Source organism: Trachemys scripta, chromosome 3 (genome assembly GCF_013100865.1).
Source record: "Trachemys scripta elegans isolate TJP31775 chromosome 3, CAS_Tse_1.0, whole genome shotgun sequence".
Classification (NCBI taxonomy): Eukaryota; Metazoa; Chordata; order Testudines; family Emydidae; genus Trachemys; species Trachemys scripta.
The window spans coordinates 29,227,577-29,254,781 of record NC_048300.1 but is presented as its reverse complement, the minus strand read 5'-3'; the positions used below and the strand labels follow the sequence as shown (position 1 = coordinate 29,254,781).

General features: G+C 40.7%; 1 protein-coding gene across 23 annotated transcripts in view; it reads left to right on the top strand.

The window, feature by feature from the left end:
• The window catches only part of NRXN1 (neurexin 1), a 1,212,452-nt gene that overhangs the window by 3,827 nt on the left and 1,181,420 nt on the right, over positions 1-27,205 (top strand). For all 23 annotated transcript variants that reach the window (XM_034764365.1, XM_034764364.1, XM_034764372.1 and 20 more), the window contains exon 2: positions 1,327-2,870. In XM_034764365.1, the coding sequence (XP_034620256.1) occupies positions 2,132-2,870 (739 nt within the window). In that variant the 5' untranslated portion in view covers positions 1,327-2,131. The remainder of the gene's footprint in view (positions 1-1,326; positions 2,871-27,205) is intronic.

Sequence of the window (27,205 nt, the reverse complement as noted above, 5' to 3'; positions counted from 1 at the left end):
GCTGTGGGGTGTGAGCGCCCCGGGGAAGGGTCCGCTTGGGCAGCTTTGTGCTCCGGGGCCACACACCCAAAAGCCATGGGGAAGGCTCAGCACCGGCTGTAGAGCCGAAATTCCCTCTGCCTGGCGGCTGCCGGCTCACAGCTAGAATGGAAGTGGGCGGAGGAGGAGGGGTGCTCATTGGCGAGCCCTTAAAGCTGAGGGAGCGATTAGCAAATATGCATCTACCGGGAAACATATAAATAGGAGTTGGGGAGCGGAGAAATATGGGGGACACTTCTTTTAACGCTCCTGAAATGCTTCGGATTGAGAAAGCTCTTCGGAGGAACAGCCTGGATTGTGGCAAATACATTGTTTATTTTTTTTAAATGGGGGGGAGGTGTCCCTCTTAAATAGGGATAATTGGGCATTTATGCAAAATATTGTACCCTAGCCCAGAAGTATTAAACACCTGATATTAGCTGAACTGTGATGTGCATAATGTCAACAGCATAGCCTGCATCTGTATAATAGCATAATGTATATAATGTATATGTAGCATAATGCCTGCATCTGTAACTTTCACTCTATGCATCCGAAGAAGTGAGGTTTTTACTCACGAAAGCTTATGCCCAGATAAATCTGTTAGTCTTTAAGGTGCCACCAGACTCCTTGTTGTTTTTAACAGCATAGCTGATGCCATTCGGATTTTTCCCTGCCCTAACAGATAATTTTAGCAGCAAAAGAGGTCAGATGGCAGAGAAAAATATAGTTTGAAATTTTCAGAACACCTTCTAAGAAACCATTATAATTCTGCCTCACCCTGTGAAAATAATGCCATATAAATTCAAACCAGCTGACCCCTGCATGGTGTTTGATCCACTTTACATGTTCTTAAACATACTGGAAATAATCAGAACCAGGCTAGGTGGCATGGCGTGCATTAATATTGCTCTATGGTGTCACAGATGCAGATAGTCTATTAAACGAATTAAGTTAAAGGGAAACTCGGGTATCAATAAGAATAATTAATGCCTTTTAACAGCCCTTTCATTTTGAGCATAACAAGTCCCACAAAAATGAAATCTGGTACCAAAAGGTTTCAATGTTTTAAACAGTAAGTAGCAATCTTTATACAGTCAGTAGCACAAAAAAGCTTATTTTAGCATAAGGTTTAGGTTTAGTATAACAAGATATAAATTTTCAGTACCTCCAAATGTATTTACAAGTTTATTTTCCCTACTTTAAACAATGGTTCAAGTTAAGCACAAACTCAGATAAATTATTAGTCATGTGATTTAAATGTTTGTAGGATATAATTTGATATTGGTTTGTTTTAATTCTTTGCAGATTAAAAAAAACCACAAAAACCTTGGAACATAGTTTTGGCCTTGTACAGGAGAACAGAAGAGAAGCTGTCATGCTTTGCATGTCAAGTAGCTACTGAGCTGCTTGACAGCTTCTGGATTCCAGCTCCACTGGGAATGAGGCAGCACAGGAAACCATGAGCAATGAGTCCTGTGGTCTGCTTCTGCTGCTATAACACCATGGCAGGCAGTCCATGATCCAACAGGAGGATCTGTCCTAGGAAGGCAGCGCTGGAATTGGTAATTTATTCCCTGAGAAAAGAGAGGAAAAACCCTTGGGAAAATACAGTTGGTGGATAACATGTAAAAAGAAGTCCACACACATCGGGATACTGATGCATTCTTGCTGGGTTTGTGGATCCACTTGGAGAAGGGTTTTTTGACATTTCCCCCCCACTCCAAAGTTGGTAATGTGGGTTTTTGGTAAAATTTCTGCTGACTTATACATCCCTAGACACCTCTTGAGAAACCAAGTTGATAAGTGAGTAAGCCTATTGGTGTCTTCTTTTTTGCTGAAGATCTCTTGCAGTTCAGCCAAGATTGACCACCCAACACGTGGGTCATTCTTTGTAAGGGATCCTAGCTTACACGTGCATCTTGGGCACTCACAACCTGGGCCTCTCATACTAGGGAGGCATTTACATTAAACACAGTGTAAAGGGGAAATAAGAGTGAGTCAACTGTCTAGTGTGAGAGGTGACTGGAAAGATTTTACCCTGTCTGCTCCAGCCCCCCCACCACCTCTCCCCCCTCCACGCCCCCCTCTCCCCCGCCCAACCCCACGAAGAATGGGGGCTGTGCTCCTCAAGCGTGGGGGCTGTCTCCTGCTGTGGCTGGCCCTGCTACTGAGCTGCTGGGCTGAGCTTGGCAGTGGTCTGGAGTTCCCAGGGGCTGAGGGCCAATGGACCCGCTTTCCCAAGTGGAATGCCTGCTGTGAGAGTGAAATGAGCTTCAATATGAAGACACGCAGCTCCAGTGGGTTGGTCCTCTATTTTGACGATGAGGGGTTCTGTGACTTCCTGGAGCTGATCTTGACCCAAGGGGGGAGGCTTCAGCTCAGCTTCTCTATCTTCTGTGCTGAGCCTGCCACCCTGCTGACTGACACACCTGTCAATGACAACCTCTGGCACACAGTGGTCATCCACCGCCATTTTAAGAACACGACACTGCTCATTGACCAGACCGAGGCAAAGTGGGTGGAAGTGAAGTCCAAGCGGCGTGACATGACTGTCTTCAGTGGCCTCTTCTTGGGTGGGCTCCCACCCGAGCTGCGCTCAGCAACCCTGAAACTGACGCTTTCCTCGGTGAAGGATCGGGAGCCCTTCAAGGGCTGGATAACTGATGTCAGGGTCAACTATACACAGGCCTCACCTGTGGAGAGTCAGGAGGTGCGGCTGGATGATGAGCAGAGCCGCCTGTGCGCCAGGGATGATGTTTGCCTCAACGGTGGCATCTGCTCGGTGCTCAATGACCAGGCTGTCTGTGACTGCTCACAAACCGGCTTTCGGGGGAAGGACTGCAGTGAAGGTAAGACTTTACTTTAGCTTGACCTACCAACCACTCCCTTAATGGAATGGAAAGGTAGCAGATAAAGACTGCATGGTGTTTCTTCTGTAAGAGTGAATCTCTCTCTCTCGTCTGTACTTTCCCCCTCCTAACCTCATCCCTGACCCCTCTGTTATATCTCAACCCTCCCTCAATCATCTTCCAAGTGTTTCTGTGACAGAATATGGTGTGATTATTTTCTCCAAAGTTGGGAGATAGGAAAGTGTAAACTAGGGTTGTTACTGTTGATGGTGACCTGGGGTTATTTGTGGTGTGAGAGGGAGTAATATGGGGTATTTATGGTGGGGGAAAGGGGAAAGGGCAATCTGAGTTTACTCTTAAAAAGTGGGTAATGTAGAATTATACTTGGGTAGAGACCTTATTTGATTTTTGATGGGTATAGAGGAGACATTATCTGGGTTTAATTTTTGTTGGGGGTAGGGGAGGCCTGAATTTATTCATTCTCCATACTGGTATACTAACATGCTTGAAGTAAAATCAGTGATTTATTTGTGAAATTCCTTAATGTGATGAGAATCACAATTGATGAGAAAAGTTAAACAAGAGACTTATAGTTTCACACCAAGGGGAATGGCATAGTATTGTAATATTTTTAACAATTCTAATGCCAGTCATGTAGACAGAGGGTAAGAAGGGAAGTGGAAAATATTTACCCCACAGCTGGGAAATGATTAAATATTTATAACCAGTAAGAGAGCTAAGAAAAGGAGATGTTCCCTGGTTTCTCACCTACAAATAAATCACTGAGGAAATGAGACTCATCTTCAGTGTCCATTATTATTGGGGATTTGGAAGCAATGTTAATATGTTTATTTTGCAAACATATCTAGAGCTTTTTAACAATAAATTATTCTTAATTTTGCTAGTTCATGTGCAACTACTTTGCAGCTATGTAAAATGACAGAGAATTTTTGTGTGTGTATCTAGAATTTAGGGGTATGCGAATGAGAATTATGAAAAATTATAGGATATATTAAAGGACATAATAAAACTTCATATCAAAATTTGAATGTAAAAACATAAAAAGAAGATAAAATAGGCATTATGTATCCCAAATGAAGGTGGTCATTGAGCAGTTGCATGACATTTATGGCTGAGTAATTTGCCTTTATCATTTCTATCAAATTTCACTTACCATAGAAAAGAAGAAAGCGTTATTTGTGGGTGATCTTTATTATGTAACACCTTTTGTTCTCAGTGACAATACTTATACATACAGTCACTCTGCATCCTGTTTACTTTGTCAGCTGTTTATCTCTGCTCTGCTATTTGTTAGGGGAAAAAAATCAAGTCTTTTTACGTTTGTAAATATCATTACAATGAAAGAACAATAAAGGATAGTTTCACCGTGTAACAAACTTGTACCTTCACTAGCACATAATTCAAGACACTGTAGGATGAGAACATCTTCTATACTGATCTAAATAGTGTTCATATTTTTTTTATGTGGTACCAGATACCACTAGGCATGTGTGAAATATTGAGGTTTCCTTGTTTCTGTAAATTAGGTCCTGTTATAAATCATGCAGAAAATGATCAAGTATTACAATTTGGTTACTGCAACAATGGCAATTACAGATTGTTATAAGGTTAATACATGAGAATACTCTATAAAAACAAATTATTTGGCACACATTGCTCTTAACACCTCAAAGCAGTTTATTGAAATATTGATATAGATAAAACAATTACATGTAAAATCAACAGAAAGTGAAAAATCTCTTCTTTAAGTTAGGGAAGTAAAATGAAATAGTGGCAGGTATTTTTAAAGGCAAACCATATTACTCTGTTAATATTAGAAACAAATAAAAAACAATATATATTGCAAAATGTCTGATTCATTCACACATATGATAGGAAACTATGTAGTAAATTGCATTTTGGAGCCCACCATTTGAGTGAAATCGTGGCCCCATTGAGGCCAATGGGAGTTCTGCCATTGACTTCAAAGGGGCAAGCATTTTACACATTATGTTCTGTAACCTCTAAGAAGCCTTATAAAATACACTTCTACCCCGATATAACGCAACCCTATATAACACAAATTTGGATATAACGCGGTAAAGCAGCGCTTGGGGGGGGGTGGGGGGGGCGGGGCTCCGCACTCCGGTGGATCAAAGCAAGTTCGATATAACACGGTTTCACCTATAATGCGGTAAGATTTTTTGGCTCCTGAGGACAGCGTTATATCGGGGTAGAGGTGTGCTCTATATGTGCTCAGTACTGAATAATTGTATAGGACCTAATCCTGCTTCCATTGAAATAAAGGGCCAAATTCTTATTTACATCAGTGGGACAGGACTGGACTTATCATTTTTATTTGTTAATGAACCACTCAGAAGCAAACCTGTCAGCTTTTGAGGAAGAAAATAGTGGCTGTTTGTAACCACTTTCAAAGATTTGAACTACTATGTAATTACCTTGTTTTTCTTATGAGAACTTAGATGGCACAGAAAATGGAGAGGGATAAAGTGATACCATTGTGCCATCAAATCCCTGCTATTGATCTCTACATTCTTTATTATCATGGCAATTATATCAATAACTTATTCTATTACCCAATAACTTTATTGAGGGTCAGATCTGGCATTTCTTGTGCATATGAGTTTCCCAGTGGGGTACTCTAGGAATGCAGAATTGGTACTTGGAATGGAGTGATCTAGATGGATATTTTTACTTCTGTTTTACATTTTCATGTTTATTTGACTAGAGATAGTACACCCTCTTCTCACCTCCTTTGGCCTTACTCTTTTATCTGAAACTGTAACCAAACCTGTTCAGTTGCATTTTTTTTCCTGAGAAGGAAAAAAGTTCAGTAAATTTATTTTTCATTATTTTTCATTTTGTATACCTCTGCACCTTTGTATTCTGGCTCAGGCCAGAGTTATATAATACAATGAGATATTTCTAGGCCATAGGAAAACAATAGTAACAGCTCTTTCAAAATTTCCATCCCTATTTTGCAGATTTGAGAGGTCTAGATAATTGCAATAATGATACCAACCCTGCAGTCCTTAGGATGGGATTTTCAATAGTACTTATGAGGTCTAAGAACTTTAAGAAAAAACTATTGACTTTGAATAGGTCAATTGGGAGTTAAGTGCCTAAATACCTTTGAAGATCTGGGCATTAGTCACTTTTGGAAATCCCATTTCTTAGTCTTTATTGAGGCAAAACTCCCATATAAGTACCAAATTCCACAAAGCCTTATTTGTGTGAAAAATCTTTAGTCAAATAAGTATTCCCATTGGGTTTGACTTCTCTATCCCTTGCTGGTGTAGATCAGGAGTAGCTTCATTTAAGTCAATTGAGTTACACCAGTTTGTAAGTGAGAGGAAAATTAGATACATTGGATTGAATTGAATTACTTGCTTGAGTAAAGATTACTCATGGGAGTCAAGGTTACAGACTTAAGACCCCCGTCAGTAAGAGTTTTTGGCCAAGTCAGAACAAAAGGACAGGCATTTTGCCTGAGTATAGACAGTATTGAGTCCAATGGTTAGAAAGGCATTCAAACTTCAGACATTTATCTGAATGGACCCAATCCTCCATACTTTTTAAAGTTGGCCCAATATTATCTGTAACCCCCAGTTTTAGCTTTAAAAACGTCGTGGCATGTTATTCCACATGTTTATTAATATTTTCAATATGGATTAGCTTTCTTGTAGTGCCTTATCATAATTAGTAATATTTATGGCACTACACTCAAATAAAAAAAATACTATTGTGGAGCTCTTCATCATGTCCCCAAATACTGCAAAGCTACCAAAATGAAAACATGGAGTCAGTAGTGCCATAAGTGTACATGACATTAATTTTTGCTTTTATTGCATTTCTTATGCATTACACTGAAAATATGAGCTTGGGATGTAATTTGCTACTGATATAGGCAAGGGAAATTTTATTTTACCTCATTGAAGTGGCTTGACACAAAGAAAAATGTGCAAAATTAGATAAAAAACTTTATCTGAGGGATATGACTCAGGGTAAAAAATATTATAATGATGATACCAGTTTTCAAAGGCATTTCTGAGAACTATGAGAGGACTCTATTCAATACTAACAGTATGCAGTTTTGCATCGAGAAAAATTGGTGCATTTTAGTTCTGGGATTGGGGAAAACTATTAATCAGAAAGACTGGTCCTTAATATCTGGTTTTTGGTAAAGTGAATTAGGATCCTGGACAGCTACAGAGGAAAAAGAATTTATGTTCAAGAACTTTCATCTCATCCTTCCTATTTTGCTCCTTATTTTGGAAATTCATAACCTAGAATAAGAAATCTTTTTAAAATATTGAATTAGTCTATCAAAACAGGAATTTTATTTAAATATATATGCAAAGCTAGAACAGTCCAATGTATCATTTAGTTCAGTATTCTGTCTCTGACAGTAGCCACTACCAGATGCTAGTGAAGAAGGATGAAATAAAACAAACACATAATGCACCTAAATACTTTGCATTGGCAGAAATTTCTTGGTGACCTCAGGAAATGTTTATTCCCTTAAACTTTTTTAGTTATTTAATTACTAATGTAATCTTCATATATATGTCTTATTCTTTTTTTGAATATTGCTAATACTTTTGTCTCAGTCATATCCTGATGTGGTGAGTTCCAAACATAATTATTCTTTGGATTAAAACTTATTTTCTTTTAATATTCATTTTTAATTTTGACTGTCCTCTTGGTCTTCTGTTAAGGGAAAGAATAATTAATAACCATGTAGCCATTCATAGGAAGGGACATCCTCATGATTAAATCTTCAGCAGTTGATTCCAGCTGTGGATTGTCATCTGGTGATTTTTCAGTGATTCAAGCCCATATGTCTCAAACTAGCCAGGCTTTGGATTTTTTTGTTTATATTTGCAGTCTGTGTTTATATTTGTTTCTCCTTATTGGCCTGTTTTTAAAGTAATCTACTATTCCAAGTCCCCTTTTGAAAACCCTCATGTTCTAATTTCACTCCTGTCATGCCTTACTTTTGAGCATAATATAAAAAACATGTTGGTATTAATAATCCTTGCAAGGTGCATGTTTGCCAGCAAAGCTGTTCCATAGTCTTATGAGAGCCTTCAGTTTTACATTGGAGAGAATCATTGCCACCTTTGTTGTATCCTGTGTGAACTCTTAGGTAATATTATGGTCTCTAAAAAACACAGCATACGACCATAACATTTACCACGGGGAAAATTTTCCTCTTGGATCTACACTTCAGATCCCTTATCTTCAGTTTGCATCTCTGTTACATAAACTGTACTTGTTCCACCTGTGGAATCCCCATCACTGTCAATGGCTACCAGGGTGTTCTGCATGTGAGATGAGTGCAGCATGTGCTATGGAGATCCACAGCTGACTGAATTAAGGATAGCTTTATAGGAAGCTAGGAATTTACTTTAAATCAAAACCTTTTAATATTTTAAAATAGTTTCTTTTTTATAATTACAATAAAAACATTTTAATAAAATAAACATTTAGGAAAATAGTCCCAGAACCCCTTTTAATTCGAATTGAAAACAGTGGATTCTTTGCACTCAGTAGTATGTAAATAGAACTATTATGATACCATTTTAAGCTAGGATTTTGCATGTTTTTGTAAATGCAATTTGATGCATTAGTTTGTTTGCCAGGACTTTACATAGTAAGATATTGATTTCAGTGTGTTCCTCATGTAACATCGCAGCACTTCAAATATTGTGTCATTGGTTATGAGAAACTGACAGGCTGTTTTATATCATCTTGTAAGAGGGCTGCTTGGTGCACATTGCTAATCGTGGCATTGTAATTCTTTCAATGGACCCCTTACTGTACAGCATAAATCTTAGTACCCCCAAATCAATATTTTTTACATAGTGGGACAGATGTTCCCATCTGTTCCAATCCCCAGTGCATGTGATATTTCTTTCACTCGAGAGCCAATATTGCAGACCAATGGAGAAGTAAGATTCTTGAAGAATATGACAAGAAGTTTCACTCCTACTAGCTTTTATCTAGCAGCTTTTATTAGACTGGTTATTCAGAAGTCCCCAGTTATATATTAAATTAGTGTAATTGTCAACATATGTAACAACTGCTGATTAAAAATAGCTGTTGTGATGTCATTAAAGACTAACTTTAGTATTTGGTACATTCAGGTCTGTTAGCTTATTTTTGTATATATAACAAAAGTGCCCGGTAATAACTTTAAAATAAAGGTGCTGATCCAGCAACCATTTAAATCAATGGGAGTATCTGAACTGACTACAATGGCAGTTGGATCAGGGCCCTGTAAACTTTGAATATGTTGTCTTTTAAAATGTGAGCTGTTATTTACTAGGAACACACAAAACATTCCAGGGGGTAGAAAAGCATTTTCTCTCTTTTGCTACATTCTAACCGAAAATTGTATAAACTGATTTATGAAATTTAATTTTACTGGATTGTGAAGGATATACTGAGAATTTGTGTGCAAAATTGAAGCTGAGGGCTAATTAAGATGATTGAGTTACAATCCTTTCAGAAATGGGGTTTATGGTAGAAATGTGACAGACCCATACATTTTCTGCTATTGCCAGTGCCACCATAATAAAGAAAAAACTGCTAGACAGAATCCAGTGTATCTCTCCCCCACACACACTTAAAACAGTTAGATGTTATTTTTTTATTTATTACCCTGAACTGGAAGTTAAGTTTTAATATTACCCCTTGAATAAAATAGTTTTGGTTTTTCTCACCAAGTTTGACCCTTTCTCCACTGACTCCCTCCCTATGTTCCATTCATGGGATCTCAGAGCAATATGCAGAATTCAGACTTGCAGAAGTTTAAGTTCAGTTTTGTCAGGCTAGAAAGCAGTACTTTTTGGTGAGTTTAAATTAATGTCTGAACCATTCTCTTGGCCATAGATGTATCCATTATAACCAACATGCACAAAAAGTCAGTAGCTAATATGAGTGTAGAAGGGCGGAGCACAAGATTTTGAGTCAGCCTTGGTATTGTGTAGTACTGGGCAAGCCGCATCATCTCTTTGGTTTTAATTTCCCCATTTGTAAGATAAGGCTAATGATACCTAACTATCCACCTCACAGGAGCATTGAGGATTTTCTGCCTGATTCTCAGCCTTTGAAGGATTAGACCTTATACACCTCTACCTCGATATAACGCTGTCCTCGGGAGGCAAAAAATCTTACCGTGTTATAGGCGAAACCGCGTTATATCAAACTTGCTTTGATCCGCCGGAGTGCGCAGCCCTGCCCCCCCGGAGCACTGCTTTACTGCGTTATATCCAAATTTGTGTTATATTGGGTCACATTATATTGGGGTAGAGGTGTATTATTAAACCCCCTCTGTGAAATCAAAGGTTTGCAGCTCACTCTAACATCCTGCAACATTTTCATTCCACACAGCCAGCTCTCATCAGTTTGTTCTGCAGTTGCTCCCCATCCCCATCATCTGTATTAAACTCACCACCCAGCATGTTGCTCCTCTACTGTGCATAGCATCGCTTCCACTAGGTGGGCTGGAATATGTGGAATACTAGATGTGAGCTAATAGGCAAGGGAGAGCCAGATAGCAGTTGGCCAATCTGGTTTTCCTCACTTCTGTTACACTTCCCATCTGCCACCCTCTCCAAAATTACTGTTCTCTAGGCCTGCCCTGTGCATCAATGAGGACCTAATAGTCAGTGTTAGAGCACAGAGGAGAACCCAGGTTCCCAGTGGTACATTTATAACATACTTTCTATGCTATTGTCCTTTGTTTTGTATGGTGACATTTCATTCTCTTTGGTCCTGATACTGCCACAGGATCTGCTAGCATGGAACTCTGTACCCATATAGAGATCCATTGATTTCAGTGGGTCTCCACACAGGGATCCATGCTAGGGGATCCTAATGTAGAATCAAAAACTTTATTAATGATTAACAGTTGGAATTTAAAAAAAATAACTTTTAGTGTCTCTATTAATTTTTTGACTCCTATTATTGTTTATCAACAACTTTTATTTAGCTAGATCCTTCCCATTCATGTATTATTGTACTGTACAGTTAACCATGAGAGAGCCATCAATAAATCAGTAGTAAACATACAAAGAGAAATCCTTGCGTTCTTGAGTTACACCAAATATATTCAGCTAATCTAGTTTGGCTTGCAAGAAGGCGATAAGCGATAAAGAGAGGTTTAGATACTAGTGTTTTTGATCACTGTGATTCTCCTATGTTACTTTAGCCATGCCTTGAACTTTGAGCCTTTGAGTTAGACTCCAGTAACCAGTGAATTCAGTAGTCCTGGTAGATAGTAGATAGGGTGCAATCCTGAAAGGAGCTGAGAGCCCTCAACTTCCATTAAAGTCAATTTGAAGTCCCATTGACTCATGTTTAGAATTATGGCAAACCCAGTAACCTATTGATTCTCAACATAATATTCAACTGGGGACACAAAAGGAGAGGAGTTTGGGGTGAAATAAATAAACTGCTGATTCTGACTGTAGTTGTAATTTTCATCTGGAAACTCTATAGAGAGAAGGTCTTTTCATAGATTCAAGTATTTTAAAACATTAATATTATTTAAAAAACATGCTTACAAACCATTGCATAAACTGAAAAGTTGTGTGAGTAATTTTCTTTTAAATTTAAGGTACTCAATAATTTATTGGAAAACGGGTGTTTTACCAGAAGTGAGATTTTTATATTGGTGATAATACAGGTATAATTTGATACGGACTTGTATACAATGGAAGCAACATGGCCATTGTTGCCCACCATCGATTGTGAATTTTGTATATTATGCTTCTGTTGTGCTGGAACTCAAATCAGACCTGTGCTTACTCTGTGGCCCATTGCATGAGATTTACAATGAGAAACACTACCCTGTTGATTTTTACCTCATTTTACTTAAAAGCATAGAAGCTAGATTCCTATTATTCTTCTAAAGTCTCTCTGTAGTTAAGAGTACATGTACAGCCATTAAGGAAATGTTTGATATTACACTATATAACTGGAGATATATACAGCAGTTCCAAAGTTTCAGAATAACTTCTTAATTTTGGATGCATCTTAACCTCTGCCTTGCTCTTTGTCTTATGTGTTTTAAGTGTTTATAAAAAATGACATTTATTTAGAAGAAATCTCCTTGAATATTTTCATTCTTAAAAAAATAAAATATACCAAGGCAAGCATACAGTATGTTCCATAAAAACAGGGATAAACTTTGCAACTCAGGGATATTACAAACAAATACATAAGTCCTAAGTACTTATTGTCAGCTATATCCTGCAAATCTTTATTTAAGTGTGTAGAGATAATCAGATGAATCAGGGATGTCTAAAAAAATCTGGCATGTCTTGCACCCCCAGAAAGGGCATCTCGCACCCCTAGGTGTGTGTGCACCCCAGGTAAAGAACCACTGATCTAGACTGCTCTCAGTGGTACCAGATGACAGAACAAGGAGTAATGGCCTCAAGTTGCAGTGAGAGAGGTTTAGGTTGGATATTAGGAAAATCTTTTTCACTAGGAGGGTGGTGAAGCACTGGAATGGGTTACCTAGGCAGGTGGTGGAATCTCCTTCCTTAGAGGTTTTTAAGGTCAGGCTTGACGAAGCCCTGGCTGGGATGATTTAGTTTGGGATTAGTCCTGCCCTGAGCAGGGGGTTGGACTAGATGACTTCCTGAGGTCCCTTTCAACCCTAATATTCTTTGATTCTATGAAAACAAAAGAAAAAAACACTAAAATTGGTTAGCATAAAGTTATAGCTTTAATTTCAAAGCACAAAAGTAAAGAAATTCAAAATTAAAATTTAGACTTAGGGCCAAATTCCATGTGTGTGATTGATATGCACTGATAGCAGTGTGTTAGCTGTCCTAAGGGCAGAATTTGTCCCTGTTGGTTTAACTCATGCTAATATGCCAAGTACTGAAGAGATCTGTAAGCAGTAGGTGATGCTTTATATGTCTCAATTAGAGATGGAGCCAAGCTGCAAAGTTTGGATATGGTACTGAGACAGAAGTTGTTTTGATCTGGGATTTTGATTTCGGCCATTGTTTGCAACACCTGAGCATATGAAGGCAGACTAAGGACAGAGTTAAAGGCCCCATTTTAGAGCATTTCACAACCACTTTGCACTCCAATTTGTCCACCTGGAAACTGGAAACAGTAATACTTACCTGTTTCTCAGAGGCCCAGTCCTTCAATTCTTGCACACCCTAAACTGTCATGACTTCAAATACATTTGGGGTTATGCAGGGAATGCAGGAATAGGACTCCAGGGTGTTACGAGGATTAATTAGTTAATATTTGTGAAGCACTTTGAAGATGAAAAGTACTTTAGAAATGCTAAGTATTATTATCAATATTAATAAAACAGTTCTAAAACTCTTTGCTTTTGAAGGTTTGCTATATTCAACAGCCTTTGCCAGCCAATTAATGGAGTGAAATCACTGTGCCTGATACTTCTCTCCCATCAATGTAAATCAGGATTAATACCCCTGAAGTTAATAGAGCTAAATCATTGAAAATGGGTCTGACATCAGAATTAGGCCCACAGATAGTGGATGAAATTGTGCCTGCTACCTCTGGTCATAAAGAACAGTGTTACAATTGTGTAATTATTAAAGCACTCAAAAATGATTGGGAAGTCCAAATAGGATTAACCTTGCCCACTACTACGTGATATTACCCTCTGATCCTTGTAGGGAGATTTTCCTCTCATCCAGATGCACAGCAACATGTTAGTAGCTCAAAAATGAATGGCAAGAAGCTTTCCTGCCTTGATTCACACACATATGTTATCTATAATTACTTATTCCACCCTTTAATTTGCCTGTATTTGTGCAGGCATAACACAAAGTGACAATGCAATTTTCCATTGAAAATTACAAAAGAATGACTAAAAGAATCACGTACTTTAACCCCCACCCTCGCCCTTCTGCAAATATGTACTAGGCTGTACTAAAATACCTGCCCTTTGAAACAAGCATGTCTATTTTTTTCATCAGTGCATTTGAACTGATTTTCATGCTCCTTTTGCTGTTTTCAGATATTCATTTGCTGTATAGTTTTTAGAACCTAGCCCAATATGGCCAGTTAAATTCTTTCTCTAAATACAAACAAACTGACTGTTGCAAAGCTAATTATATATAACAAAAAAACCCCTCTATTTAAAAACGTAATTGAGGTTCCAAAGTCAAGCATGTCAGAATTAAGGTTGCTTGTGCAATCTTAATTGATCCCTCTTGTGCGTAAGTATTGTGATACAATCTTTAATTACATGGTCACATACTATTTTTTCTACAGGGCCCCTGCTTCATTCAGTGCAGGATGGATGGTGCTCACTTTGAGGCAATGAACTTAATGAGTCAATATTTTGTTTTCTCCTCTATTCATTGTGTTTCCCCACAATGTATTTGCTACACACTATTCACACACTTCTCTGAAGTCAGAATTATTCACTTCCATGTGGGCTTTTCTATGGCGCTTTCCACTACAGTATCAGAGTGCTACACAGATATTAATTAATATATTTTCAAAACATTCCTGTAAGGTGAGGTGGTGGTACTATCTCTGTTTAACTGATGGGGAACTAAGTCACAGGCAGATTAAAGTCAAAAGTATCCGCTTATTTTTGGATGCCCAATTCAAGACATGAAGGATCTTGTTATTTTTTAAGAGTATTTAGCATTATATAACACTGTATAGGTTCAAAGCACAGCTCCCATTGACTTCAGTTTCAGCTATGAGTGCTCAGCACTTCTGGAACTCAGATTCCAGGGTCTCAAGTCAGGCAACAAGAAAATGAGGAACACACAATTAGTCACCACTTCTGCAAAAAAATTGCATGCCTCTGCCTAGGAGCCAGACCTGCTGCCGGCCGCTTTCGGGGTGCAGTGCAGTCCACGGTGCCAGGACAGGCAAGAAGCCTGCCTTAGCATCTCCGCTGCACCACTGACTGGGAGCCGCCTAAAGTAAGCCCATACGCCAATTCCCTGCCCCAGCCCTGAGGCCCCCCAAATCTGGAGCCCCTTCTGGCACCCCAACCCCCTCATCCCTGGCCACACCCCAGAGTCTGCACCCCAGCCCAGAGCTCTGACCCCCTCCTGCACCCGAATCCGCTGTCCGAGCCCTGATCCTCCCCAAAACCAGGAGTCCCCTCCTGCACCCCAAACCCCTCATCCCCAGTCCTCCCCCCAACCCTCTGCCCCAGCCCTGAGCCCCTCCCACACCTCAAACCCCTTATCCCCAGCTCTGTTGGGTTGGAGCATCAACAATTTTTTTCAACTGGGTGTCAGAAAAAAAGTTTCAAAACCACTGCTGAAATGTTTTTTACTTTACCTCTTTGTTACACTGATCCTTAAAACAGCCAACCTCTTTTAGATGCAGAGCTGTTCCCTAGAGGAAACCTTAAATTTGACAGGAAATAGCACCGGATATAGTCAGATCCTATTTGTCTCCAGTGCTATTTGATATCTCTGAGACCTGTTTTGTTTTTGTTTTTTTTCTGACCAGTGAAGGGAGTTAAGTTAAAGCAACCTGATCTTAGAGTCACTTAAAGTATGTCCTCAGCCCAGCAGCACTCTGCATAAAATATTTTTTCCTTTTTAGTACAGAAATAAAAAAATCCTGCATGGGGAGTGAGGTACAAATTTACTAACCTGATGAAATTCTAGAATGCAAACAAACATTTGGTTTGTTGTTTTCCATCACATCCAAAAATAGATAATTGGATATTTGGCCACCATTTATTCAGAACTCAGAGTACACTCGTGCTCAAACAAAATCTTATTTGACAATTTTTTAACATTAATAGCTTTATTAAACAATATTTGGCTTGTTTATGAGTAAAGACAGAATTGTTTTTCAGTTTAATAAAATTTCCAGAAACAACATGTCATGAACGGTGTTAGAAGATTCATTCTCTTACTTGTAATACCTAGCCAAATAAAAATAATTATTATCTTTACATAAGGTTTCTTTTAATAAACAGTGATAAGATCATTTTTGTCATTGTTAATACTGCATCACCAATGTTTGTAAAATAATGATACTTTACATATAAACAGCTAATTATTTTTAACAAAAAGAACAGGAGTACTTGTGGCACCTTAGAGACTAACAAATTTATTAGAGCATAAGCTTTCGTGGACTACAGCCCACTTCTTCGGATGCATATAGAGTGGAATAAATATTGAGGAGATATATATACACACATACAGAGAGCATAAACAGGTGGGAGTTGTCTTACCAACTCTGAGAGGCCAATTGAGTAAGAGAAAAAAAACTTCTGAAGTGATCATAGAATCATAGAATCATAGAATATCAGGGTTGGAAGGGACCTCAAGAGGTCATCTAGTCCAACCCCCTCCTCAAAGCAGGACCAATTCCCAACTAAATCATCCCAGCCAGGGCTTTGTCAAGCCGGGCCTTAAAAACCTCCAAGGAAGGAGACTCCACCACCTCCCTAGGTAACCCATTCCAGTGCTTCACCACCCTCCTAGTGAAATAGTGTTTCCTAATATCCAACCTGGACCTCCCCCACTGCAACTTGAGACCATTGCTCCTTGTTCTGTCATCTGCCACCACTGAGAACAGCCGAGCTCCATCCTCTTTGGAACCCCCCTTCAGGTAGTTGAAGGCTGCTATCAAATCCCCCCTCATTCTTCTCTTCTGGAGACTAAACAATCCCAGTTCCCTCAGCCTCTCCTCATAAGTCATGTGCTCCAGACCCTTAATCATTTTTGTTGCCCTCCGCTGGACTCTTTCCAACTTTTCCACATCCTTCTTGTAGTGTGGGGCCCAAAACTGGACACAGTATTCCAGATGAGGCCTCACCAATGTCAAATAAAGGGGAACGATCACGTTCCTCGATCTGCTGGCAATGCCCCTACTTATACAGCCCAAAATGCCGTTAGCCTTCTTGGCAACAAGAGCACACTGTTGACTCATATCCAGCTTCTCGTCCACTGTGACCCCTGCAGAACTGCTACCAAGCCATTTGGTCCCTAGTCTGTAGCAGTGCATGGGATTCTTCCGTCATAAGTGCAGGACTTTGCATTTGTCCTTGTTGAACCTCATCAGGTTTTTTTTTGGCCCAATCCTCTAATTTGTCTAGGTCCCTCTGTATCCGATCCCTACCTTCTAGTGTATCTACCACGCCTCCTAGTTTAGTGTCATCTGCAAACTTGCTGAGAGTGCAGTCCACACCATCCTCCAGATCATTAATAAAGATATTAAACAAAACCGGCCCCAGGACCGACCCTTGGGGCACTCCGCTTGAAACTGGCTGCCAACTAGACATGGAGCCATTGATCACTACCCGTTGAGCCCGACAATCTAGCCAGCTTTCTATCCACCTTACAGTCCATTCATCCAGCCCATACTTCTTTAACTTGGCGGCAAGAATACTGTGGGAGACTATCAAAAGCTTTGCTAAAGTCAAGGAATAACACATCCACTGCTTTCCCCTCATCCACAGAGCCAGTTATCTCATCATAGAAGGCAATTAGGTTAGTCAGGCACGATTTTCCCTTGGTGAATCCATGCTGACTGTTCCTGATCACTTTCCTCTCCTCTAAGTGTTTCATAATTGATTCCTTGAGGACCTGCTCCATGATTTTTCCAGGGACTGAGGTGAGACTGACTGGCCTGTAGTTCCCCGGATCCTTCTTCTTCCCTTTTTTAAAGATGGGCACTACATTAGCCTTTTTCCAGTCATCCGGGACCTCCCCCAATCACCATGAGTTTTCAAAAATAATGGCTAATGGCTCTGCAATCTCATCCGCCAACTCCTTTAGCACCCTCGGATGCAGCGCATCCGGCCCCATGGACTTGTGCATGTCCAGTTTTTCTAAATAGTCCCGAACCACTTCTTTCTCCAAAGAGGGCTGGTCACCTTGTGCTACCCAGTGCAGCAGTCTGGGAGCTGACCTTGTTTGTGAAGACAGAGGCAAAAAAATCATTGAGTACATTAGCTTTTTCCACATCCTCGGTCACTAGGTTGTCTCCCTCATTCAGTAAGGGGCCCACACTTTCCTTGACTTTCTTCTTGTTACTAACATACCTGAAGAAACCCTTCTTGTTACTCTTAACGTCTTTTGCTAGCTGCAACTCCAAGTGTGATTTGGCCTTCCTGATTTCACTCCTGCATGCCTGAGCAATATTTTTATACTCCTCCCTGGTCATTTGTCCAATCTTCCACTTCTTGTAAGCTTCTTTTTTGCATTTAAGATCAGCAAGGATTTCACTGTTTAGCCAAGCTGGTCGCCTGCCATATTTACTATTCTTTCTACACATCGGGATGGTTTGTTCCTGCAACCGCAATAAGGATTCTTTAAAATACAGCCAGCTCTCCTGGACCCCTTTGCCCTTCATGTTATTCTCCCAGGGGATCCTGTCCATCTGTTCCCTGAGAGAGTCTAAGTCTGATTTTCTGAAGTCCAGGGTCCGTATTCTGCTGCTTTCCTTTCTTCCTTGTGTCAGGATCCTGAACTCGACCATCTCATGGTCACTGCCTCCCAGGTTCCCATCCACTTTTGCTTCCCCTACTAATTCTTCCCTGTTTGTGAGCAGCAGGTCAAGAAAAGCTCTGTCCCTAGTTGGTTCCTCCAGCACTTGCACCAGGAAATTGTCCCCTACACTTTCCAAAAACTTCCTGGATTGTCTGTGCACCGCTGTATTGCTCTCCCAGGAGATATCAGGGTGATTAAAGTCTCCCATGAGAACCAGGGCCTGCGATCTAGCAACTTCTGCTAGTTGCCAGAAGAAAGCCTCATCCACCTCATCCCCCTGGTCTGGTGGTCTATAGCAGACTCCAACCACGACATCACCCTTGTTGCTCACACTTCTCAACTTTATCCAGAGACTCTCAGGTTATTCTGCAGTTTCATACCCGAGCTCTGAGCAGTCATACTCCTCTCTTACATACAACGCAACTCCCCCACCTTTTCTGCCCTGCCTGTCCTTCCTGAACAGTTTATATCCATCCATGACAGTACTCCAGTCATGTGAGTTATCCCACCAAGTCTCTGTTATTCCAATCACATCATAGTTTCCTGACTGTGCCAGGACTTCCAGTTCTCCCTGCTTGTTTCCCAGGCTTCTTGCATTTGTGTATAGGCACTTAAGATAACTCATTGATCATCCCTCTTTCTCAGCATGGGACAGGAGTCCTCCCATCTTGCGCTCTCCTGCTTGTGCTTCCTCCCCGGATCCCATTTCCCCACTTACCTCAGGGCTTTGGTCTCCTTCCCCCAGTGAACCTAGTTTAAAGCCCTCCTCACTAGGTTAGCCAGCCTGCTGGCGAAGATGCTCTTCCCTCTCTTTGTTAGGTGGAGCCCGTCTCTGCCTAGCACTCCTCCTTCTTGGAACACCATCCCATGGTCGAAGAATCCAAACCCTTCTCTCCGACACCACCTGCGTAACCATTCATTGACTTCCACGATTTGATGGTCTCTACCCAGGCCTTTTCCTTGCACAGGGAGGATGGACGAGAACACCACTTGTGCCTCAAACTCCTTTATCCTTCTTCCCAGAGCCACGTAGTCTGCAGTGATCCACTCAAGGTCGTTCTTGGCAGTATCATTGGTGCCCACGTGGAGAAGCAGGAAGGGGTAGCGATCCGAGGGCTTGATTAGTCTCGGCAGTCTCTCCGTCACATCCTGTATCCTAGCTCCTGGCAAGCAGCAGACCTCTCTGTTTTCCCGGTCGGGGCGGCAGATAGATGCCTCAGTCCTCCTGAGGAGGGAGTCCCCGACCACCACCACCCTCCTCTTCCTCTTGGGAGTGGTGGTCATGGAACCCCCATCCCTAGGACAGTGCATCTTTTGCCTTCCAATCGGTGGAGTCTCCTTCTGCTCCCTTCCCTCAGATGGGTCATCTAGTCCACTCTCCGCATTAGTACCTGTAGAGAGAACATGGAAATGATTGCTCACCTGTATCTCCATTGGTGCATGGATGCTCCTCTTTCTCCTTCTGGAGGTCACATGCTGCCAAACCTCTTCACAATCCTTCTGTCCCTGCTGCGCCTGCTCTGAATCTTCAGAGCACTGTGGCCGTACAAGCATCTCCTGACGTCTGTCCAGGAAATCTTCATTTTCCCTTATGGAGCGCAGAGTAGATACTCGTTTCTCCAGCCCTCTAACCTTCTCTTCCAGTATGGAGACCAGCTTGCACTTTGTACAGACAAAGTCGCTTCTGTCCTGTGGAAGAAAGACAAACATGGCACATCCTGTGCAGGTTACAACAGCTGATCGCTCACCTTCCATATCACCATCCTCTTAGGAGCTTCCTCAGCTGTTGCAGGATCTACTCAGAGAAACCTGCAGATGAAAGCCTCAGTGAGCTCTCCCCAAGTGAACCAGCTCTCCCCAAGCGATAATCAAGATAGCCCAGTATAGACAGTTTGATAAGAAGTGTGAGAATACTTACAAGGGGAGATAGATTCAATGTTTGTAACGGCTCCGCCATTCCCAGTCCTTATTCAATCCTGAGTTGATTGTGTCTTAGTTTGCATATCAATTCCAGCTCAGCAGTCTCTCATTGGAGTCTGTTTTTGAAGTTTTTCTGTTGTAAGATAGCCACCCGCAGGTCTGACATTGAATGGCCAGACAGGGTTAAAGTGTTCTCCCACTGGTTTTTGAGTATTATGATTCCTGATGTCAGATTTGTGTCCATTAATTCTTTTGCGTAGAGACTGTCCAGTTTAACCAATGTACATGGCAGAGGGGCATTGCTGGCACATGATGGCATATATGACATTGGTAGATGTGCAGGTGAATGAGCCCCTGATGGTATGGCTTATGTGATTAGGTCCTGTGATGATGTCACTTGAATAGATATGTGGTCAGAGTTGGCATCGGGCGTTGTTACAAGGATAGGTTCCTGGGTCAATGTTTTTGTTCAGTGATGTGTGGTTGCTGGTGAGTATTTGCTTTAGGTTCGGGGGTTGTCTGTAAGCAAGGACAGGTCTGTCTCCCAAGACATGGTCACATAAATACCACCCTATACCGGAAACCTATTGACCGCTACACTTACCTACATGCCTCCAGCTTCCATCCAGGACACACCACACGATCCATTGTCTACAGCCAAGCTCTAAGATGTAACCGCATTTGCTCCAATCCCTCAGATAGAGACAAGCACCTACAAGATCTCTATCAAGCATTTTTAAAACTACAATACCCACCTGCTGAAGTGAAAAAACAGATTGACAGAACCAGACGAGTACCCAGAAGTCACCTCCTACAAGACAGGCCCAACAAAAAAAAATAACAGAACACCACTAGCTGTCACCTTCAGCCCCCAACTAAAACCTCTCCAGCGCATCATCAGAGATCTACAACCTATCCTGAAAGATGATCCTTTACTCTCACAGATCTTGGGAGACAGACCTGTCCTCGCTTACAGACATGTGCCAGCAATGCCCCTCTGCCATATACATTGGCCAAACCGGACAGTCTCTATGCAAAAGAATTAATGGACACAAATCTGACATCAGGAATCATAATACTCAAAAACCAGTGGGAGAACACTTTAACCTGTCTGGTCATTCAATGTCAGACCAGCGGGTGGCTATCTTACAACAGAAAAACTTCAAAAACAGACTCCAACAAGAGACTGCTGAGCTGCAATTGATATGCAAACTAGACACAACCAACTCAGGATTGAATAAGGACTGGGAATGGCTGAGCCATTACAAACATTGAATCTATCTCCCCTTGTAAGTATCCTCACACTTCTTATCAAACTGTCTGTACTGGGCTATCTTGATTATCACTTCAAAAGTTTTTTTTCTCTTATTCAATTGGCCTCTCAGAGTTGGTAAGACAACTCACACCTGTTCATGCTCTCTGTATGTGTGTATATATATCTCCTCAATATTTATTCCACTCTATATGCATCCGAAGAAGTGGGCTGTAGTCCACGAAAGCTTATGCTCTAATAAATTTGTTAGTCTCTAAGGTGCCACAAGTACTCCTGTTCTTTTTGCGGATACAGACTAACATGGCTGCTATTCTGAAACCTATTTTTTAACAATTTACTTAATTGATTCAGTCATTATCTTCTTCTGGTAGCCCTGTTATTTCCAGATTAACTAATTTCCAATGTGTTTCTTTAAAGTTTACCAAAGTTGCTTGAACTTCTATCTTTATAGCTGAGATTGATTTCTGAAGACAATATAGCCTTTTAATAATCATTCTGAAAAGTACTATAGAGTCTCTTTCAGGACTTTTAAACTGAAAGATTCTACTGATAGCATATAATCTTCATGTGAACTGGAAAATGAATTGCCTTGTTTCAAGGAGTCTATTTGCATATGAACATTTTTAAAAGATAAACTGAGGTAAATAAAGATCTAAAAAGAAATAGAAGCAAATAAGAACAATAAAAAGCAGCACCATCCTTGAACCAAATTTGGAGGGAAAAAATGCTGGAATTCCCAGTGCTGAACATTTTGATTGCTGCCAAAAATCTTTTGGGAATTGCCTTGCTTGTTGCCAATGTTTTGAAAATAGGGACCATGATATTGAGACATATTTAAGTATTTGAAGTAAAGATAAGTGTCATTTGATTTTTCTCTTTGGTTTTATGCAGTGTATGGCACAGAATAGAGACTTCATTTAAGTAACAGAACAAAAGAAACAGACACACACACACACACAAAAACTTGTAGCAGAAGTATCTATCTGAAAAGTTATTAAATGTCACTATAATTTATCATGATCATACAGGGTTCAGGAAATATATAGATAATGCGCCTGATGTATACTCCCTCCTTACTTCTGCAGGAGGCAGAACAGTCAAACCTTATTGTGCCTAGCCCCACAATTCCACTGATGACAAAGTCAAGTCTTAGAGTGATCCTCTAAAATATTGGGTTCAGAATGAAAATGAGTTGGGCTGCAATCATGGTCCTAACTAATTTTATACAACTGCCTTCAGTGAAGGGAAGCTGCTACTGTATAAGGGCGTAACCTATACTTTGCAGGATTGGGCCTTAAAATTACTGTTAGGGTTGCTGAAACAATTTGTATAGGAGGGGTGTTGAGAGCCATTGAACCAAACAGTAAACCCTGTATATGATGGAAACTACTTCAAGACTGGGGGTGCAGCAGCACCCCCTGTTTCAACACCTCTGGCTACTGTAGACCATCGTTGTATTTATAGGCTAGTACCTTCAGAAGTCCATGGAGTCAAATGGGTAGAAGAAATCCTGAAAAAAAGCAATAGAAAAACATGCAAAGCAGAAGAGAGGAAGGATGGGCTTGTATTTAGGCACTGGATGGGGACTCTGGATATCTGAGTTCAGTTCCCATCTATGCCACAGACTTCTTGTGTGACTGTGAACACTTATTCTCTCTGTGCCTTTGTTCCAGATCTGTAAAATGTGGGTAATAATAACATTCACTCCCTTCTTCTTTTGTTTTGTCTGTACAGTCTATGTAACTCTTGAGTGTAGATGCTATCTCTTACTATGTGTTTGTAAAGTGCCCAACACAATAGGGCCTAGGTGTTGGTTAGGGCCTCTAGATGCTATTGTAATGCAAATAATGATAAATAAGAGAGAAAGCAATGAAGACGAATGTGTTAGCGAAAAAGTGCTAATGATCATTGGAACAATCTTTCTTAACTAATAGAGTATTACAGATTAATTTCAGACCAAAAATTGTGGTCCACCAAAGGTTCTGATGGGCTACTATAAATTCTTCTGGGTGCTCACTGGAATAACGTGTTCCATACTGACTAATGGTTCATTCTCTCACAGCATAACATTATTACAAAATCTGTTAACAAGATTAATGTATCCTTAATAAAATTATGTTACATTATAAAAAGCACTTTAACAAACATTGTCAAAAGATTCTTTATTGTATCTTATTTACATGCAGAAGAAATGGTGTGCTTTTGGAAACAAAAGGAAACCCTCTAAAATTTGTATAAGATTGTATTTTCTTGGGATGAGTGTCAGTTGATTAAAAGCTTTTTCTTAGGCACATTGCACTTTAATAGTACTTGCTAACGATATGGTAAAAGGGTTTTTTAGTGTGTTCTTGCAGGAAGTGTTTATGAAAAGTCATAAAATATAAAGCTTTTTAGTTCTAACAAAGGGGTAAGTGGAAAAACTAGTCATTTTTATTAATACCTGGTTATATAAAGGTTATAACTGAACAATATTCATTTTGTCTGAGTAAAATAGTTTATGTAGATTCTGTGTTTGATAAGTTTATTAAAAAGAAAAATGGTATGGTTTGAAATAATTTAAAATTATAAAGAGATGGTATAATTCATTAAAATTTGAGTTAAAATGAAGATTTGATTTTCAAAAGTGATATACTCTCCAGTAAAATGATATTTTCTACAAAAAATACTTTAGCTCTGATTCATAGCCCATTGAAGTCAGTGGGAGGATTCCCATAGATTTCAGTGGGTTTTAGATGATATGCTTTGGTCCTGATCTTGCATTCCTTGTGTAATCAAAATTCTCATTAAAGTCAGTCAGAATTGTGGGTGTGTACAAAATGTGGATTTGTGTACCTTGCTTTTGTGTGACTATAAAATTGCTAATACAGAAATAATTCTAATGCTGACCCAATGTTCTAAACTTTTCTGCAATTCTAATAGGCTTGAATTTTAACTTTTTTTTAAAATGAGAAAACACAAAATAAAATAAAATGAAAAGAATTAACTGCTGCAGAAGAGAACATGGAGAATGTAGAGGTGCTCAGTTTTGTGTTCCTACTTTAATGTGTATGCAAACCACTAGTTAAAGAACAAAGAGGCTTTATACTAACCATTTGTCAACTTTCCACTATTGCACTTCAGTTTTAAGGTGAAGGGAGTAGTTAGGGTGACCAGATCAGCACTATAAAATATCGGGACGCAAAGAGGGGGGGAGCAAAAAAAAGAGAGGGGGGGTCGGAGCAAAAAAACAAAAACAAAAGGAGTTTCAAAGGGGCCGGGGGCATTAGCAGGCCCCGGCCACGCACACTGCCCTCCTCGCGGAGCCTCCCACCCCCTGGCCTGCCACGGGCATATGCGGCACGCAGTGGGTCCAGGCGGGGGCAGCACGGAGCAGGCAGGGGCCGGGTGGGTGGCGCAGGCCGAATCCCCGCTGCTGCCGGGGAGCCCAGCGCCTCTCCCTCCCACTCGCGGCTGCGGCTCCTTCCCGGCTGGACGCACCTCCCGCCGCCCCGGCCACATGCGGCATGTGTGCCCCAGGCCTAGTCTCCCTCCTGCCGGGAAGGAGCCGCAGCCGCGAGCGGGAGGGAGAGGCGTGGGGCTCCCCGAGAGCAGCGGGGATTTGGCCCATGCCCCCGTGCTGCCCCCCCGGCCCCTGCCCGCTCCGCGCTGCCCCCGCCCGGACCCACTGTGCTGAACCGCGGGCTGCAGCGCTGGAGCAGGCTCCAGGCTGCACTCCCGGCCCCAGTTTGCAGCGGCCTGGGCAGGAGCCCTCTGGCGCAGCAGGGGGCTCAGAGCTGAGCCCACCATCTCCCTCCCTTGCCAGTCCCCCTTTGCCCGCCTTGTGCCGGAGCTGACTCACCAGCTCCAGGATCCAGGCACCGCCATCACCCCCTCCCTCCAGGCTTGCGCCACCATGCAGTTGCAAGCCTGGGAGGGAGGAGGAATGCTGCATGGATGGGGAAGAGGCAGGGCCAGGGTGGGGATTTGGGGAGGGAGCCAATGGGGGAAGGAGGGGATGGAGCCGGGGCGGGGGAGCACAAGCGCCAGAGCGGAGGGCAAAATTTCTTGTTTGTCCAGTTTCCCGACCAAACAGTGGTTGGGACGTGGGACAAAGAGGCAAATATCGGGACAGTCCCGATAAAATCGGGATGTCTGGTCACCCTAGGAGTAGTATGTTGTAGAATGAAAAATTTCAGTGAAACTATAAACAATTCTAAATATTGGAAAACACACAAAACTACAATATTAAACTGAATGATCTCTCTAAAACTTTAAACAGATGATGGTAGTTAGAAATGTTATAATAGCTAGTGTAGCAAAATTAAAGTTTTTAATGGATCTGCTTTATGGTGCAAAATTTAGAAGTTGAAAACACTTTACATTCTGACATTTTAATCTCCCATAAGTAGTGGAGAGCAGTAGCTTTGAAGGCTTAATGTTATCCCTACCCCATGTTCTATTTCTTATGTCAGTAATAGATCGTTAGGGGAAAGTGAGCTTTATATGTACATACTTTTCTGTTGTATGTGTACAATGACTAAATCCCTTTTTAATTTAAAGGAATCCATTAACCTGAACAGACTTTAAGAAGCACTTTGAAATTTCTAAGTACAGAACAAACAAGTAGGGAAAGATTTTCAAGGGCACAAAAGAAAACTAGGCAGTGAACTCTTATTGAAAGTCAACGGGAGTTGGATGCTAAACTGTCCTTTGTGCCTTTGATAATCCACAACCTTAAAGGTATTTAGGTTCCATACTTGCACTGAAATTTTATATAAAATCAGTTAGAGTTAGGCACTAAATACATTTGAGGATCTGAGCATGAATGCTTAGTAAAGTACTTATTATAGTTAGTACAGCAATCATAAGGAATGATTGGAAATAATTTATATTGCTAATATTATTTAATTAAAAAAAATAATAATCTTTTAGGAAGACATATACAATTGTTTGTCCTGACCACAGCCTGATTATTCTGATTCTATATCATATCTTTTTTTTTCTACCCTTTGTCTCATTGTGTATTTTAGATTTAAAGGACCATATTTCCTTGTGTGTTTTGTACAGCACCTAATACAGGCACTATCTGAAGCAAATAAAATAATAACACTGCTCTACAGCCAAAATGCTTCTGAAATAAATGTAGTCAAACTTTACTAATTCTGGGTCACTGAGAACAAAAATTATGCTTAAAATTGTTGATTGGCTCTAGTTTTCAAGATATGCTATTGGGTCAGTATATACTTGACTTGGGAATGGCGGAGGATATGTGAGTTATAAAGGGAAGGGATCTCAATTTCAACCAGAAATGACTAAAATACATCTTTGACTGGATCTATGAATAAATCTATGACAGGGTTTGGACAGTACTTGCTTTTTAGGCAAAACAATGAATGATGCAATCTGAAGCTGGTATTGCATCATACATGATATGAATTGCATCATGTTATTCCTAGAAGTCATGGATGATGCAATCATAATGAAGCTTACATCACTCTACTGAACAAATTGCCTTATCAGCGCTAGAAATCATACAGTGTCGTGCTCTCTTATTTGTCAGTGTTTGATTTTGCAAAGGGACACACTTCTGTTTAGCCAAAGTGAGCAGAGATGCCTCGTACTTGTGTGAACAGTGCAGATAACTTCTGCTATGT